Source organism: Ammospiza nelsoni, chromosome 6 (genome assembly GCF_027579445.1).
Source record: "Ammospiza nelsoni isolate bAmmNel1 chromosome 6, bAmmNel1.pri, whole genome shotgun sequence".
NCBI classification, from domain to species: Eukaryota; Metazoa; Chordata; class Aves; order Passeriformes; family Passerellidae; genus Ammospiza; species Ammospiza nelsoni.
The window spans coordinates 7,086,529-7,101,411 of record NC_080638.1 but is presented as its reverse complement, the minus strand read 5'-3'; the positions used below and the strand labels follow the sequence as shown (position 1 = coordinate 7,101,411).

The window sequence follows — 14,883 nt, the reverse complement described above, 5'->3', positions numbered from 1 at the left end:
ATGCTGCATAAGAGCAGAAAATCTCTTCTCTTAGGTGACAGAAGAAGTCACTTTCCATTGGTGTCCATCATCAGCTGGCCTGGAGAGCTGCCTGAGGGAGCACAGGAGCCTCAGCCACCCTTTTTGGAGCAAGCAGGGTTGGCACAGTCTGTCCCTGGGGGCTGCAGCACACTGTCCCCTCTGACTTACCATCAATGGCCATTTTCTCTCTCAGCTTTTGCTCCAGCCTGCTTTGGTGGTCCTCCAATTTTAGCTCTTGGGCTCTGGGTGCAGCAAAAAGTATGTTAAAGAAGCAGCTTTTTTCAGTGAAGACATATATGTTAACATGATTTCAATTCTGGGATTCTGTGTTGTGTTTATCTGGTATTTTCTCTTGCCAAAGCTGAAAGGTCTGCCTGTGCCAACATCTCCAGAGCAGCTCCAGGAGTACCACTGCCACCTTTTACATTAGGTATGGGGTTAAACTCCCCCATGCACAGCAATGCTTAAGGCTTTGAACCACCTGTGCTTTGCTGGTGGCACCCACATTGTAATTCTGCATAGGGCTGAACCCACACATGAAGGGCCTCCAGAGCTACTCTGGATTTTATTCCTCAGCTGTCTCAAATGCAGCACACAGGAAGGTGTTCAGGTGTATTGTGAGTTGTGAGTACATTTTTCCCTCTCCCCTCCCATCTTTAATACTTCTGCTTGTTCTTACTTACATAATCAGGAGCTCAGACTCATAACGCATTAATTTATTCTTCTCCATGACCAGCTCAAACCATTCATGTAGCATCTGATTTTCATCCTTTGTGCCCGAATCTGTGGGAAATAGGAGACTTCAGTGTGCTTTCTTTCCAATGCTTTTGCCAACTAAGCTCTCCTGTGTAAGCCCACATGACTCCAAATGGAGATGGTTTTGGTGTGACTTACCCCAGTAATGGCTGAGTACAACAGGTATGACATTTTTGTCTATTTTTGGTTGACACTTGTGGCTTATTGCAGCTAAAGATGCATTGGATTTAAAAAAACTTTCGTCCTTAAGTTTTTCCTTTCAAATAATCACATATTGGGCACTATTTCTGTCTCTTAGCTCAGTGTCTCCTTTGAAACTGGGCTTCAGAGCTGAACTGTGTCTTGGTGGATATTCCATTAACACCATCTGCCTTCAGGATGTGCACACTGGCAGCTTAATCCCTGCTTCCAGTGGGCATCAGACACACCACTGCAAATCCTCTCCAAATTTCCCTTCACTTGTCAACTGGCCTCTAAATCTGTATCTGCTTTCAATGACAAATCTATGATAACTGGGTGGTTTTATAACACAAGGCATCACTGATGGACAGCCTTTCTCCCAAAGAGCTCACAGCTTGACTCTGCCTCGCTGTAGAAAAGGGTGGATCTCTCTCACTGGGTAAGGACCTTTACTCTCCTAAAATACCATCTGAACAAAACTCCTTGGCAATGAAGAACCCCTGGGTGTTTTCAAATGGCAAGTCAGAGCACATATGTATTTCTTTTCCTTGCTGTCCTTTTTAACATCCTCGTGACTTCACATTTCCCATTCATTTTTTCACAAAACAAAGCCACCCCATCTCCCTTTGATGCAGAGTTACAGCAACACTGATGGCACTGCCAGCACACCTCCCACATCTGTTCTGCCTGTTCCTGCTGCTGCCACACTTTAGAAACTCTGTCTCTCTAATAAAAGACTGTGTATTGTAGCTTGATTGAGGTAAGCAAAGATACTGCAGTTTGCAAAAAACCACTCGTTTTCATAAAATCCACAAAAAGATGCAATAAAAGTAGCCCTTGTTTTGCCTCCTCCTCCATCCCACAGAATCCCCCTAAGCGTTCCCAGTGGCATTTTTCCCCTGAGCTTTTCAAATGTTTGTTACTAGCAATTTAAATACTTATTTAAGTCTGATGGAGCGCTCAATGCCTTCCAAGGGCAGAACAAACCAAAGAAGCATTTTGGATGATACAGTTTGACAGATATTTTTAATAGGTTAGAGGAAAAACAGTTTGTGAGTTTGTTTTGTGAGGCATGTTGGCTTTTCCCTACAGCATTGCTAAAGCAAACCTGTCCTGGTTTACCCAAGTCTCTTGACTGAGATCCATTTGAAAGTCAGCCATTCTTCTTATTACATCAGAGGCATTTCTATTTTCATCACTTTTGAGGGAATTGTATATAGGCTGTGGAGGAGTATTTACTGAACACTCCTCTCAAAACCTGAACCTTCTCAGACTGATGCTTCACTGTCCCTTCTTACAGTCATCACACAGTAAAGGGATCTTGGCCAGTTTGCACCTTTTTAGGTACAGTTAAACCTCATATTCCTTATTTCTATTGCACCTTTTTAGGTACAGTTAAACCTCATATTCCTTATTTCTACAGGCTTGCAACTGATTTCTTTTGACTCTGTTGAAAATTCCGAGACACCTCAGATATGTTTTTTGTGAAATCAAAAACTAGCTCCAACATGTGCAGATATTTATTCACCTTCCAAAGCATGGAGACATTTCCTAATGTTCTCTCAACATAGGTTTTCTTCTTTACCATCATTGTTCACGACTTGATTAGTCAACTGAACCCTTATGCTAATTTCAGTGGAAAACGTGTTTTGAGATTTTTATTTCTGTATTTTCTTGTAGGCAGAAGCTCTCCATAAGCCTTCACAAATGTCAGTGAAAAACAAAGCAATGGTACATCACTGATTTATTATTTGGTATTTTGAAGCAGAATAAAGGAAATAACGAATATGAAAAATTATTCATAGGACTGATATTATTTCTTCTCATTTTTGGGGGTGGCTTTTTTTTTGGGTTTGTGGTTTTTTCCCTAATGCATGAATTATTGTCACTACAATTACAAGATCATCAAAACCTCATTTTGCTCATCAGTCTTCATGGCAGTTGTTTCACACCCACGCATGTTCTCTTCTAATTCAGTTGAGGAGCTAATGAATAACTCCCCCTAACAAAGAGGCCATTCATCCCAGGCTTGCAGAATTATTAGAGGAGAGTTGCGTAAATGTCACTGCAAACTGCTGTTTGCAGGCCTGCCTCTAAATTTGGTTATTCACAACCTTTGCAGCTCAATATTATTGCTGAACTGTGATCGTTTTCTAATTACCTTAATAATACCTATTAAATCACTTGAATTGCATAAGCGCAGACCTGCTTAAATACAACTTAACCTAATAAACACTAGTCATTCATTAAAAAGTAATGCTCATTATTTTTAGGAAGCTTGAACAGAATATTAAACTCAGCAGTTCCTGCATCATTACACATATGTTATTGTGAGCAACAAAGCACTCACATTTTGTCTGGGGAGCTCATGGCTTTTGCACCAGAAGAGTTATTGAGAGACAGTAACATCCTACCTTTCAGTATCTGCCCTATTTGTAACTGGCCACCTACACACAAACAATCAACAGGGAGAAAAAAACAGTACTTTCACCTTAATGAGGGCAATCCAATTACCAGGGATGGTAAGAGAATGAGAAGTATCGATCTCTTGGCAGGCAGCCTTCTTTAGGAAATGCGATTGTCAAAACAGCAACAACAAGAAGTGGCTCTAGGCCATTTATCCTGGCATTCTGTGCCTATCCCAAGAGCTAGAAGCTTCTTGTCCCTCTATATTTTTGAGGTTTACAAAAAAGAACCGCCTTCATAAAAATCAGAAGAAAAAAGCTAACTCTGTAATTCTCACAGCCTTTTTAGCAGACTTTCTCACAGGCAGTGAGTGGGGTGCTGTTTGATAAAGGGTTATGATTTCATTTAAGAAAAATAGATTATAAATTTTTAGATAAAATTTGGAATAGGCTGACACAGTCAATTCTAGGAAATTAGTTAATAAATATGAAAGGTTGGGTGAATGCTCTCTTGCTGAACTTAGTGTTCAGAACAGGGGTGAGAGCTGCTATGAAATGTGGTCAAAAGACCAGCATGGAGGGGTTGGACTGGATTGCCTGGTTAAGACAACAACAAGATCAGGTGCCAAAACATATCTGGGTTTTCCATGTTGTGCAAGTGCCTGTCAGGAGAATACAAGGCTGCCATCCCCTGCCATCCTCTGGGGGAAGAGCTGTGCTGGTGGGGTCTGTGCCTGTAGCCTGCTGTTGCTATAGCATGGCCACTGGCTCTAATCATATTAATGGCATTTCACACTCCAGGAAAGTCATTAAAGACTCTGTTACTAGGCACGGGCTGCTGCTGGCTTGGTAACTGAGATACAGCTCCTGGAAACCTCACTGGTTCCCTCCACAAGATGAAATTTAGCTCAGAATGGGACTTAAAAAAAAAAAAAAGTGTGGGGGAGGTGGTGTTGGGGGAAATGTAAATTCACATTCAATAGCATTGTCATTAATTCCAAATCTATGATAACCAACAGAAAATTTAAAGTATTCAATGTAAAGGTGCTTGAGCTAACAGAGAGTTTGAGAAAAAGGTTTATCAATCATTTTTGTCGTGCCAGTTATTGTTCCTTTTCGGATTTTGCACCAAACTATTTCCATGACAACCATTAAAACCCTGTGTTTTGGAACAGGTTAAAAATCCCACCACAGGTTAAAAATCCCACCACTGAACAAGCAAACTGCTTTGTGTACCTGCTTCTCCTCTTAGTTCTCTCTCCAGTTCGACACCAAAAATCTCCAAAGTTCTTTGTCTTTCCTCCAGTTCTTCTAACTGGCGCTGGATTGCCTGCAAAAATGTAATGATAGAAAAGCTACAGACACAGCTTCAAAATTCAGAGCCAAAAGATGGCCTCAGTTCTCAGAGAAACAGCTTGGAAAGGTCTTGGAGGAGTCGTGGCTCCTGCCAACTCATTGCGTGTCCCAGGCACCTAAGCAATTCAAATATGCCACCAGGTGCCTGTCACAACTTTATCTAAGTATCACAGGCACCAAAAGAACCTCAGCTTTTTCTGAGTTGTAGCTCTCCCATTGTAAAAAAAGAGATCACAACATTTCTGTGTCTCACAAGGTGCAAAAAGTCAATATTTTCACATTTAGAGACATAGATTCTGAGATATTACATTAGTAAAGCTCATATAAATAGGGAAGGTTTACAGCTGGAAAGCTCTGCTTGCTTTTTTATTGTCCATGGGAATTTTGTTTGGTTTGCTTTCATATTTCACCACATTTTGACCCAGAAAGAAAAGGATCTAATAGCTGTGACAATTCAGTGGCACTTCAGGAAGGATTTCTACATCCATTGTCCATTCCCTCTGAAATAAGACTTTTAGAGGTGTGGTGGGGATAAAAAGCATGAAGCACCTTAAAAGGTTGAAATGTCAAAGAGAGATGCTCAGCAGTTCCCATTTCAGTCTGTGTTAGGGCATTCCAAGCCAAGCCCTCAGCAACAGCCTAACAAATACAAAAGATCGTTCAAAAAGTTTGGATTTCATTGTCTCCACAAAGCATTGAAACAAGAGTAGTCACATATGCATCTAATGTCACCTGGAGATCATTTACAATTCTGAGATAAAAAACTAAAACACAGCTTCTCTTCCCATGTATTGAGCAGGATACATCTGAGATCAAATTGTGCAGAAGTGCATGTACAAATCTTAAACTGTAATTGGAAATAATCACACATCAGTAGAGTCCAGAGCTTTCCTAGCATGCTCTGAACAGCAGGGCCTGTATAAAATGAAGTGGCTCTCTGTCATTAAGGGGAAAAATGATTCACTTTCGTTGTTGTAGCAGGGAGAGAACAAAAGCCATCACTGCATTTTTGTATCCTCCTGTCATGCACAGAGGTAATGGCTCAGTTTCATACATTCTACAGGGCTGATGTTACTTCCCCTTTCTATCTCTCTCCCTCTTCAGTTCCCTTCTCTTATTTCCAGCCACTATTCCCTCTTGTTCTTCATGCACATTTACAAAATCATGATGCCAATTATGATGATCTCCAGGGACTGACATGGGTTTGTCAGGGCCCTGGCACAGGCTCCTTCCTGCTGCTGCTGCTGGGGCATTTCAGCACAGAGAGCAGAGAGCCATGCTGAGGAGTGAGGGGAGCTGCAGAGCCCCTTTGGGTCCCCCCATCCTCACCAGTCACTCCTGGGGACAAAGGGGACGTCTGTGAGCTGCATTTTCACCTGTGCTTTGTGAAGCCTCTTCAGCTCCTCTTGTTTAATCAACTGCTTTGTCTCCTTCTCCAGCTTCCTTCTCTTTCTGAGAGCCTTTTTTGCCTATAAGAGACACAGAGGGAAAGAAAAAGGCAATCAAAGCACGAGCCTGCCATTGCAGCTTTCCTCAAAGCTCCCCCAGAACCACGGAGCCCCTGAGGGTGGGACTGACCCTGGGGACAGTCTGAGCCCATCCCCTGCCCTGAGCAGGCTCAGCTACTGCAGGCAGAAGGGAAACAGCCATGTAGGAGCATTTACAGGCATTTGCTATGCTGCCTTTAAAGCTTTACAAGCTCCCAAGGCAGCCCTCAGTGGGTGTCAATAAAACATTTCCAAATCACAAAGCTGGCTGTATACAACATCCCACTATACACGGCCATGCAGAGGCTGGGGAAAGCACCAGTTTAAGGAAATGCAACCTATTTCCCTTGCTGGAGCTCTAAAGTGGTGAATTCACATCATGGGACACTACTTGAAGCCCTGTGAAACCTTCCCTAACGCCATTGCTGTGCTGCATTACAGAGACTTTTGCTTTTCCCCAGGGCACTTATTGCTGCTGTTGGGAGACCAGGACAGCACAGGGAATCAACTGCCAGGGAATCACCTGCCATTTCTCCATCTTGCCTTTGACCCAAGCTGTCCTGAAGTGCTTCAAGGCTGTGGTGTTCCCATTTTGGAGGAGGCAGGATACATGAGCACCATAGACGGGACAAAATTAAAAACTTACCCAGCCAGGAAGTCACTAAAATTATTCCCACCAAGTTTTGCCAGACACAAATGGTGGCACTGGCAAAATAGCAGCCAGAAGTGGCATGAAAAGGGATGGTAGGAGACTGCTGAAAGAAGCACACCGAGTGGGGAATGTGCATCCAAACTGAGCCACTGGTAATGCCCATGTGCAACAGCTGCTCCTTCTTCCCCTTTCTGGCAGCTTTCCTGGAGCTCTGCCTTCTCCCTGCCCTGGTCCTGCCCTGCCTGAACTGCTGGGGTCACTCCTATCCAGCTTGTTCCTATGTCTCCCTTCTTTTCTCTATTTTATTTAAACCTGCTTTAATTCCCCATGACATTATTGTACTGCAGATTGCCTTTCCTGTAACAGGCAAGATGAATGAAGAATTCCTGCCATCTCAGCACACCCTGACACAGAGCCACTGGGGACAAGTGCTGCCACACATTGCTCTGCTTTGGCTCCACTTTTTCCATTCAAAGTCCCACTTGGAACAGATATTTTTCAGTCTTTTTCAGTACTTTGCTTTCCTTCCTCTTCCCCCCCACCCCCAAAGGCATTAAATCAAAAGGCCCCCTCATACTATAAATCACATTTACTGATATCCTACACAGGAAAGAGATATAACACCTTTCTGGTGGGCCTTCAGACAACAGAAGCTGTGTTTCCTCACCTCAGAGCTGGGTTGGAGGGTTCAGGGGGCTGTAGCCCCCAGCTCCTGCTGTCAGCCCTTTTGGGGTACAGGGCCTGGGGGGGATTTATCCTAATCAGCACAAGTGGGTGAGCCACAAACAGAGTGTTTTCCAGGCAACCTGCCTGCAGCTCTTCTCCAATGAATCTGCATTCCCCCAAAGGAAATCTGCATCTGTTTGGTTTGGTTTTTTTTCAATAGCTTGCTTGTTGGGCTACTTATTTAAGGCCACTTAAGGATCAGCTTCAAAGCAGCTTCAGTGAAACATTTCTGTTTGTCAGATGAAGACCTCCTCTGTCAGTGCTGGTATAACCAGGGGAAATTGAAGGTCCAAAGAGGCAAAAGAATTGTTGATGTTCATCAGTCTTAATGTAATGACATGTAACCTCCAATGTTCCAATCCCCACTTTGAGGAACTGCTGCATGTTTTAGATCAAAATCATATGACGAATTTTCAATACAGCCCAACTAGGGAAATACCTTTCTGTTTCCAACTCAAATTACCTTGTGTGTTAATGAAGGCTTGGATTCAAACTCCTCATCAGAGGATGAAGTAGAATAGTCAGTAGCTTGTTTTCTGACAGGTATGTGTTTATATCCTAAAACACAATAATAAAACGATCAGTGAAGCAAAAAATACTGTTCTTTAACTTAAACAGACACTTTGCACCTGCCCTGAGTACTAATCAGCAGCACCTAGAGCAATTTGGACATTCAACTGACAACACTAATTAAATTTTTTATCCCTGTCAAAAACTGTCTGGCCATATATTTTATTTTTTTCTAGGTACTCCAAACAAATAAATTAATTCCTTGAGCACCCTGCATGTAGCACGCTGTTCTGAATGCACTCAACATTCATTAAAATGTATATCTGAAGTTAGCCATATTACCCAAATGATTGTATAAGGCTCACTATACAGTGTAATTGAATGCACAAAGTCTGAGCCAGCTCTTAAACAAATTACCCTTATGTGGCTTGTAGCATCTGGCACCCATTTTTACTACATGACATCTGCTCAGTGTAAAATAGTTGGCGTCAGAATGTCTGGTCATATAAAAAAATCACAAATGTAATCAGAAGCAAATGGACTAAGAGAACAGGGCTTTATCACACAGCCTCATGCAACATAAATATTTCATTAATTATGTCTAAACAAATGTCACTTATTTTTCTGCTTTAGGAATATTATCACATCATTGGGCTGTTGATTAAAATGCCATAAGAAGTCAGGAAAATCTGTACATCACAACAATACACTCCATAAGGAAAACTCAAAGTCTGCCTTTGGAAGAAACATGCTTTCAGAATTATAAATTAAATTACATTTAATTGCAGCAATTTCATCTTGCCTGTTTTTCCAGCATCTTGTTTCAACTGGGTGTAAATATTTGAATTTCTTCTTAATTTGTCTAATGCGTAGCTTCATTCTCTTTAATTCAGAAAATAAAACCTCTTTTGGAACATCTGTCTCTATGCTTCAACCTGCTGCAGGGTTAATGATTAACAGCTGGCCATCTTGGAAATGTACATAATTTAAAGCTAACACTGTTAGTTTTTCTTTGTATCTACAAGGCAACAGTTGGCTTTCTAGGTGTGTTCAGATTGAAATCTCCTCCCCTTCTCCCAGTGTAGATATTTCTTCTTTGCCTTGCTCTGGGTCCCAGGTCTGAATTAGGACTTTTGCCTCCAGCCCTCATTTAAACTCAGAATCCATGAAACGTTGTTCATCCCATTGTCCTCCCCTTTGGGTGATATCAATAATTTAGGAAGCATTACAAGGTCTGGAGGAGAAGCAGCCTGCTCCATACAATGAGACAAACAAGCAACAAAAATCCCCAAACCAAAACCCAAAAAAACCCCTCCAACCAAACAGGGTGAGATAGGCAGAACTTAGCCAACAGCTGTGAGAATTTGGACAAAACAAACATAACAATGTTCAAACTTAGGGACTTTACTGAGTCATTAAGATCTGACATTTAGAACTGCAGTACTAAAGTTAGATGATAACAATTTGCCTCCAAATATGACAAGCCTAAAGCTTGAGCTGCTGCGGAGCTGATATCAAAAATGTAGGTTCTTTTCCAAATATTAACTCAAGTCCTCCAGACATGGGCTTTCACTTTCCAGGCATCTCATTCCTTCAGACTGGGAGTTATTTATTGCATATTTCTTATTTCCTGAGTACTCTAGCATCTCCCTCATTTCCAAATTAGCATATGTCATGCTAGAGCTTTCCCTCCCCATGGAACAAGCCCTCAGATGGAAGTGCAGTGCTTTTGAGAACCTCTCCCTTAACATGAACACCCAAGGTACTCATGTTCCCAGGTAGCCTGAGGTCCCCTGGAAAGCAAGGGAGCTGTGATGTGAAGAGCTCCTGAGGTGATGCCCTGAGTTAGATGTGGGAGCATTTCTGATTGTCCTGCAGATTCCCAGGGAAACCCAGCCCTGGTGTCCATCTGCCTGTCACAGCTCACTGCCCTTTCCTCCCTGGGCTGTTTTTGTGCCATGCAGCCTGAACACACAGAATGTCTTGGAGCAGGAACTGTTCTGATTACATGATGCTGTATTCATCTCTTGGCTTCCTCCACAACTGTCCAAGACTGCATATTTTTGTAAAGTCATGGGATTAATCCTGACCACTGTAAGAACTTCAGTGTTTTACAAGAGAGAGAGATAAAGTTACACACATCTCCTGGGGCACTGGTGTCCAAAATGAGATGGAAGCTGGTAGGAAATGGAAGGAATGGTCAGTAGGAATCCAGAAGAATGAGCAGCAGAGAGAGAGGACTTGGCTTGGTTTCATATCTCTGCTTCTCCACAGATTTCTCATGTGGTCTTATGCTTGTAATGAATTTTCTAGTGCCTCAGCTCCCCTTCTAAAATACAAAATCAGTGCAAAAGCAGTGTCCTCACTGAGCAGACACTGCAAACACACAGAGCTTCTGGGGCACAACAATGCAGTAATGGGAACCTGAAACATTTGCAAGCAATCCCTTCCCAGTCTGAGTGAGCACAAAACCAGCAAAGAGAGCTCACAGCACGTTAAATTTCCTCATCAGCTGAATTGGCTATCCTGCCTAAAGTATCAGTAATTAACATGGCACTTTGGCATTTTTTTTAATTTCAAAAGGTCAAGTAGGCTTAGGAGAGAACAGTTAGCCATCTGATTGAACAATTTCATTGATCAGTTCTTTGGGGGCAGTTTTACTGCAGGTTGGAACACAAAGGAAGCATCAGAGGACAAAAGCCTTAAAGATATTTGTGCAGTAAATAAAAAATCTGAAATAGGTGCTGGGAGTACTTTTATCCCTTAAAGAAATTTTCTGAAATTTGTAGTAAATTTCAAGAGAGGAAAATAATAACAAGAAGTGTGTGCCTAAAGCTTGTCATCACTTCATGGCTAAAGTTTGCCAAGCCTGGGCCTCTGACAAGGGCCTGTATGAGACAGAAATGCCATTTCTGAGAGTCAAACAGGACTCAGCTCTTTACTAGTTTTACTATTTACAGATTTACTCAAATATGAATGTTTTAAAAACTTCAGAGAGCTACAATGTTGAAACATTGAAGATAACAGATTACTGGGCAAATCACTAGATTAGAGCTTCATTTTCTTTTTTTTTTCTAAACAGATTTTGTATTGCCTATATTCAATAATTGTAATAATTTAATAATTTCTCTTCTGGCTTGGACAGCAGAGGAATCCAACATGTTACACCAGCATGTTATTTCAAAATATTTTCAGCATAAATCAAGTATAGCATTATTCAAACTTGCAAGAACTTTTCCCATTTCAGTATGAGCACAACATACCAATTACTGCAAAAATATTTCACACCTGAATCTGTGCTGCACTTAATTCTTTCTGAGGCTCTGCTCACATCACTCAGACTGCTCTTGGTCTGGCATCAATATTTCTTGGACTTGTCTGCAGTTTTAATACTAACCTTTCTCTAGCAAGCAAACAAGAAAATTGATGCCTTTTAATCACTGCCAAGATAGACTCACAAATAGGTCAGAGGAGGTCAATAAGGTGCTCTCTCCTCTCAGACTGAACAACAAGGGGATATTAATGACACTGCAAAGCTCCCAAAAGTATGTCCACAGTGGTCACTGACAGCAGAGCTGAGGAGACACGTGCTGAGGAAGCACAAACACAGAGCAAAGCTTCTTGCTGCTGCAACCATATTGCTTCAGTCTCTGGTTCCTCATGCAGGGAAAACAAATATACTCTGCACTGCAAAAACTGGAGCTTTTGGTGCTTGTCCTTCTGCTTGCCTGCTCTCGTCCCCCTTCCACAGCCCAGTGTCAGTGCAGAAGCTGCTGTGCCCAGCGTGCCACTCTGCCTTGCCACCCCTGACCCAAACATGTCCCAGCAGCAGGGAGCAGCAAACCAAACTCTGGTCCAGCAAGATGCTTCTGCTTGCAAGTCCACTCCACTCCTTTAAATCTGTAGCAACTCCTGAACTTTAGCCACAAAATTGTAGGAAATACCTAGAAATTAAACATAGCACACCACAGGTGTGTGCCTGCACGGGCATGCACAGGTCTTTCAAAGGTTAAGTGCTATTACACAATAATAATAATAGTGATGATGATGATAACAGTAATAATAATAATAATAATAAAGTAATTCCTCTGGTGTCCTCACCTGTGAAAGGATAGCACAACCTCTCTGGAGAATGGTCCTTAAGGACAGGCAGAGATGACACCAAGGAATTCCGTTCCCTCTCATGAGCTTTGCTTCTCAGTCTGTTGAAGAGTGACCCTTTCTGTGCACAGTCACCCAGACTGTCCTTGGGCTCTGCAGATGAAAGGGGAGTGGACTTTTCCTTACAGACACATATTTCATCCATGGGAGTCCCCAGAGGACTGTCCTCAAAGGTGAACTTTTCTAGGAGTCCTGGGACCTCCTCCATCCTAGTGCAAGCTGGTTTCTGAGGTATATGGGCTGTCTTGGAGGGCCTGTGGGGTGTGAAGGATACCTCCTCCCTGGAGTCCCTTAGAGATATCCCTTCTGAACCCACAGAAGAACGAGACTGATTTGAGTAAGGGCTCCCATCCCCTACATATTTTCCTGCCCACTCCCTTATTTTAGGATGCTGTGACTGAGTGTTGTTGTTGTTCCTGTTCCTTTGGCTCAGGGAATACCCAGGAGCGCTGGGGAAGCTGAAGAAGGCTTGTTCTGAGGAGGCTTTGACTTTGGTGTCCAAGTCCTGCTTTAATCCTTCTGGAGCTGAGGTCAGAGGCTCCCAAATGGACCTTCTGATGGCATGGGCTATGAGCCTCAGTGGGGACTTTGGCTGGGTGGCTGCATGCTCCCTGGACACCACATCTGGAGCCCTCAGAGCACCCTTGGTGTGCACTGATGAAGCTGGTGGAGAACCATCTGCAAATAGGGGCAGTTGTCCAGGGCAGCCAGGGCGTTTGAACGCTTCTTTTGTCCAGGCAGCATCCCTTTTGTCCAGAGCCATGGGGGCTCTGTTCTTTGCCCAGCCTGCACTGCTCCCTCCTGGCTCTGTCCTGTCTGAGCCACACAAGGGCTGCTGCTGCCTCTGTTTTGCCTCCTTAAATTCTTGCTCAAACTCCTCTTCTGGGTGCCTGGTGGCTTTGCCATCTTTCTCTTTCAAGTCCAGAGATGACTGTGTGTTTGTCTCCCTGTTAAGGTGCTCTGGTTCAAAGGTGTATTTCCATGTTTTTTCCTTCCAGTCCCAGGTTGAGCTGTCACTGTCTGTGTCTTCAGGCTCAGGAAAATCAGCAGCCAGTGTCTGATTCCCAGCAGGGCTCTGTGGAGAGCCCGTGGTGCTGCTCTGAAAGGGACAGTGGGGAACATAGCAATGGGTGTCTTCAGGCATCCCCCTGGCTTTTTCTTTTCTTTGAAACACCGGGCTGCAGGGTTTGAAATGTCCTCTTGGAATTTCTGGTGATTTCTTGTAAGAAGCCAACTGTGAAGTACATTAAAAAAAATTATTTTAGGGATATAAAAACACTGCTTTGTGTAGCTTGTATTTCATAAAATATTTTATTCCACTTTAATCTCAGCATAATAGTAATGAACATAATGTTTAATTTATACACAAATACACGTGTAGATGATAATGTGAGAAAAGCTTTTCTCCCTAAAGGGCTAATATTTCTCTAGGAGTAGCAATCTAATAATAGTGGAAATTTTAATAGTCTAAAAATAATGTTATTCATCTTTATGAATTACCTTTAATATTTTCTTTAGAAAGAAACAATCCTATATCCAGGAAAGCAGACAAGAGCAGATCTGCTCTATTCTCCTGTGCATTCCAGTTGCATCACCTTAGAGTTTTGAGCAAGCAAAAGAGACCATTATCCATCCTCTTCAAATTTCTAATAAACACTACATGTTTATGTAGTGCAGGTAGGAATGGAAAAAGTGACCCAGGAAAGATTATAAAATGTAAAATGGTAGTTTTATACAATTAAATTAGTTCCCTCTCGTGGTTATTTTTCCTTTGGTAAAGGCTTAAATTCATTACTCCAGCCACCAAAATCTTCTGCTAAAGATAGTAACAGGGATAAATACCCACTTTATGTAGCCAGCAGAACAAAACTAGAGTTCTTCCTTCCTTCTTAAAAGGGAGGCATTTTATCATCAGTGCTATGTGATAATGGATGCTGTGAAGATTGAATTCCTGCTTCCACTTCTGTACCAGATACCCAAATTCACATGGGTGAAGCCATTAATCTGTCTGACTTTTCACTTCCCAGAAGCAGCAGAAGCAAGGCAATAATGATTGCACTTTGTTTGATGACTAAAGTTGTTACTGGCCAGGATTTTGGATTAAAAAAGAAAAAACAAAAAACCCACAAAACGTAAGAAACAATAAACAAATAAACACCCTGTTAATCCTTGCTTTCCAGCGTAAGGAAAAGGGCTGTGAGCAGTGCTGGTAGGGCAGGAGCTGAATGGAGTCAGGCAGTGCTGTGCAGCTCTGCTCCCCTGGGACCTTCCCTTCCTGGCCCCATTGTCCTGCACCGGATCTCAGCCACCACCATGGACGTGGAAGAGTTCATTTTTTTCCCAACACAGGCCCAGAGGTCAAGTAATTTTAGTCATGTTTAACCCAAGGGTGGGACAAGTGTCCAGGGCATGGAGGATGTGTGCTGGTCCCTGCTCCACCTGGCTCCAGGGACTCTTTGCTCAGGATGGGCAGTCAGGACTCCTGCACTGCTGCACTCATGGCAGGCCCACCCTTCCTCATTCTTAAAAAAACTAAAAATAAAAAGCCTTCAGAAAACACCATGGAAATCTGAGGTCCTGAAGGACCCAGAAGATGCTCCTGAGCAGTGGGAGTTGTGAAGTCCTTTTC

At 42.7% G+C, this 14,883-nt stretch overlaps 1 protein-coding gene across 1 annotated transcript in view; it reads right to left on the bottom strand.

Annotated features, from left to right (window-relative positions):
- Positions 1-14,883, bottom strand: part of LOC132074221 (F-actin-monooxygenase MICAL2-like) — a 30,398-nt gene that overhangs the window by 3,634 nt on the left and 11,881 nt on the right. The window contains exons 4-9 of the mRNA XM_059473854.1: positions 12,195-13,353; positions 8,047-8,141; positions 6,095-6,187; positions 4,599-4,692; positions 705-804; positions 190-263 (exon numbers count right to left, since the gene is read on the bottom strand). Of these exons, the coding sequence (XP_059329837.1) occupies positions 190-263; positions 705-804; positions 4,599-4,692; positions 6,095-6,187; positions 8,047-8,141; positions 12,195-13,353 (1,615 nt within the window). The remainder of the gene's footprint in view (positions 1-189; positions 264-704; positions 805-4,598; positions 4,693-6,094; positions 6,188-8,046; positions 8,142-12,194; positions 13,354-14,883) is intronic.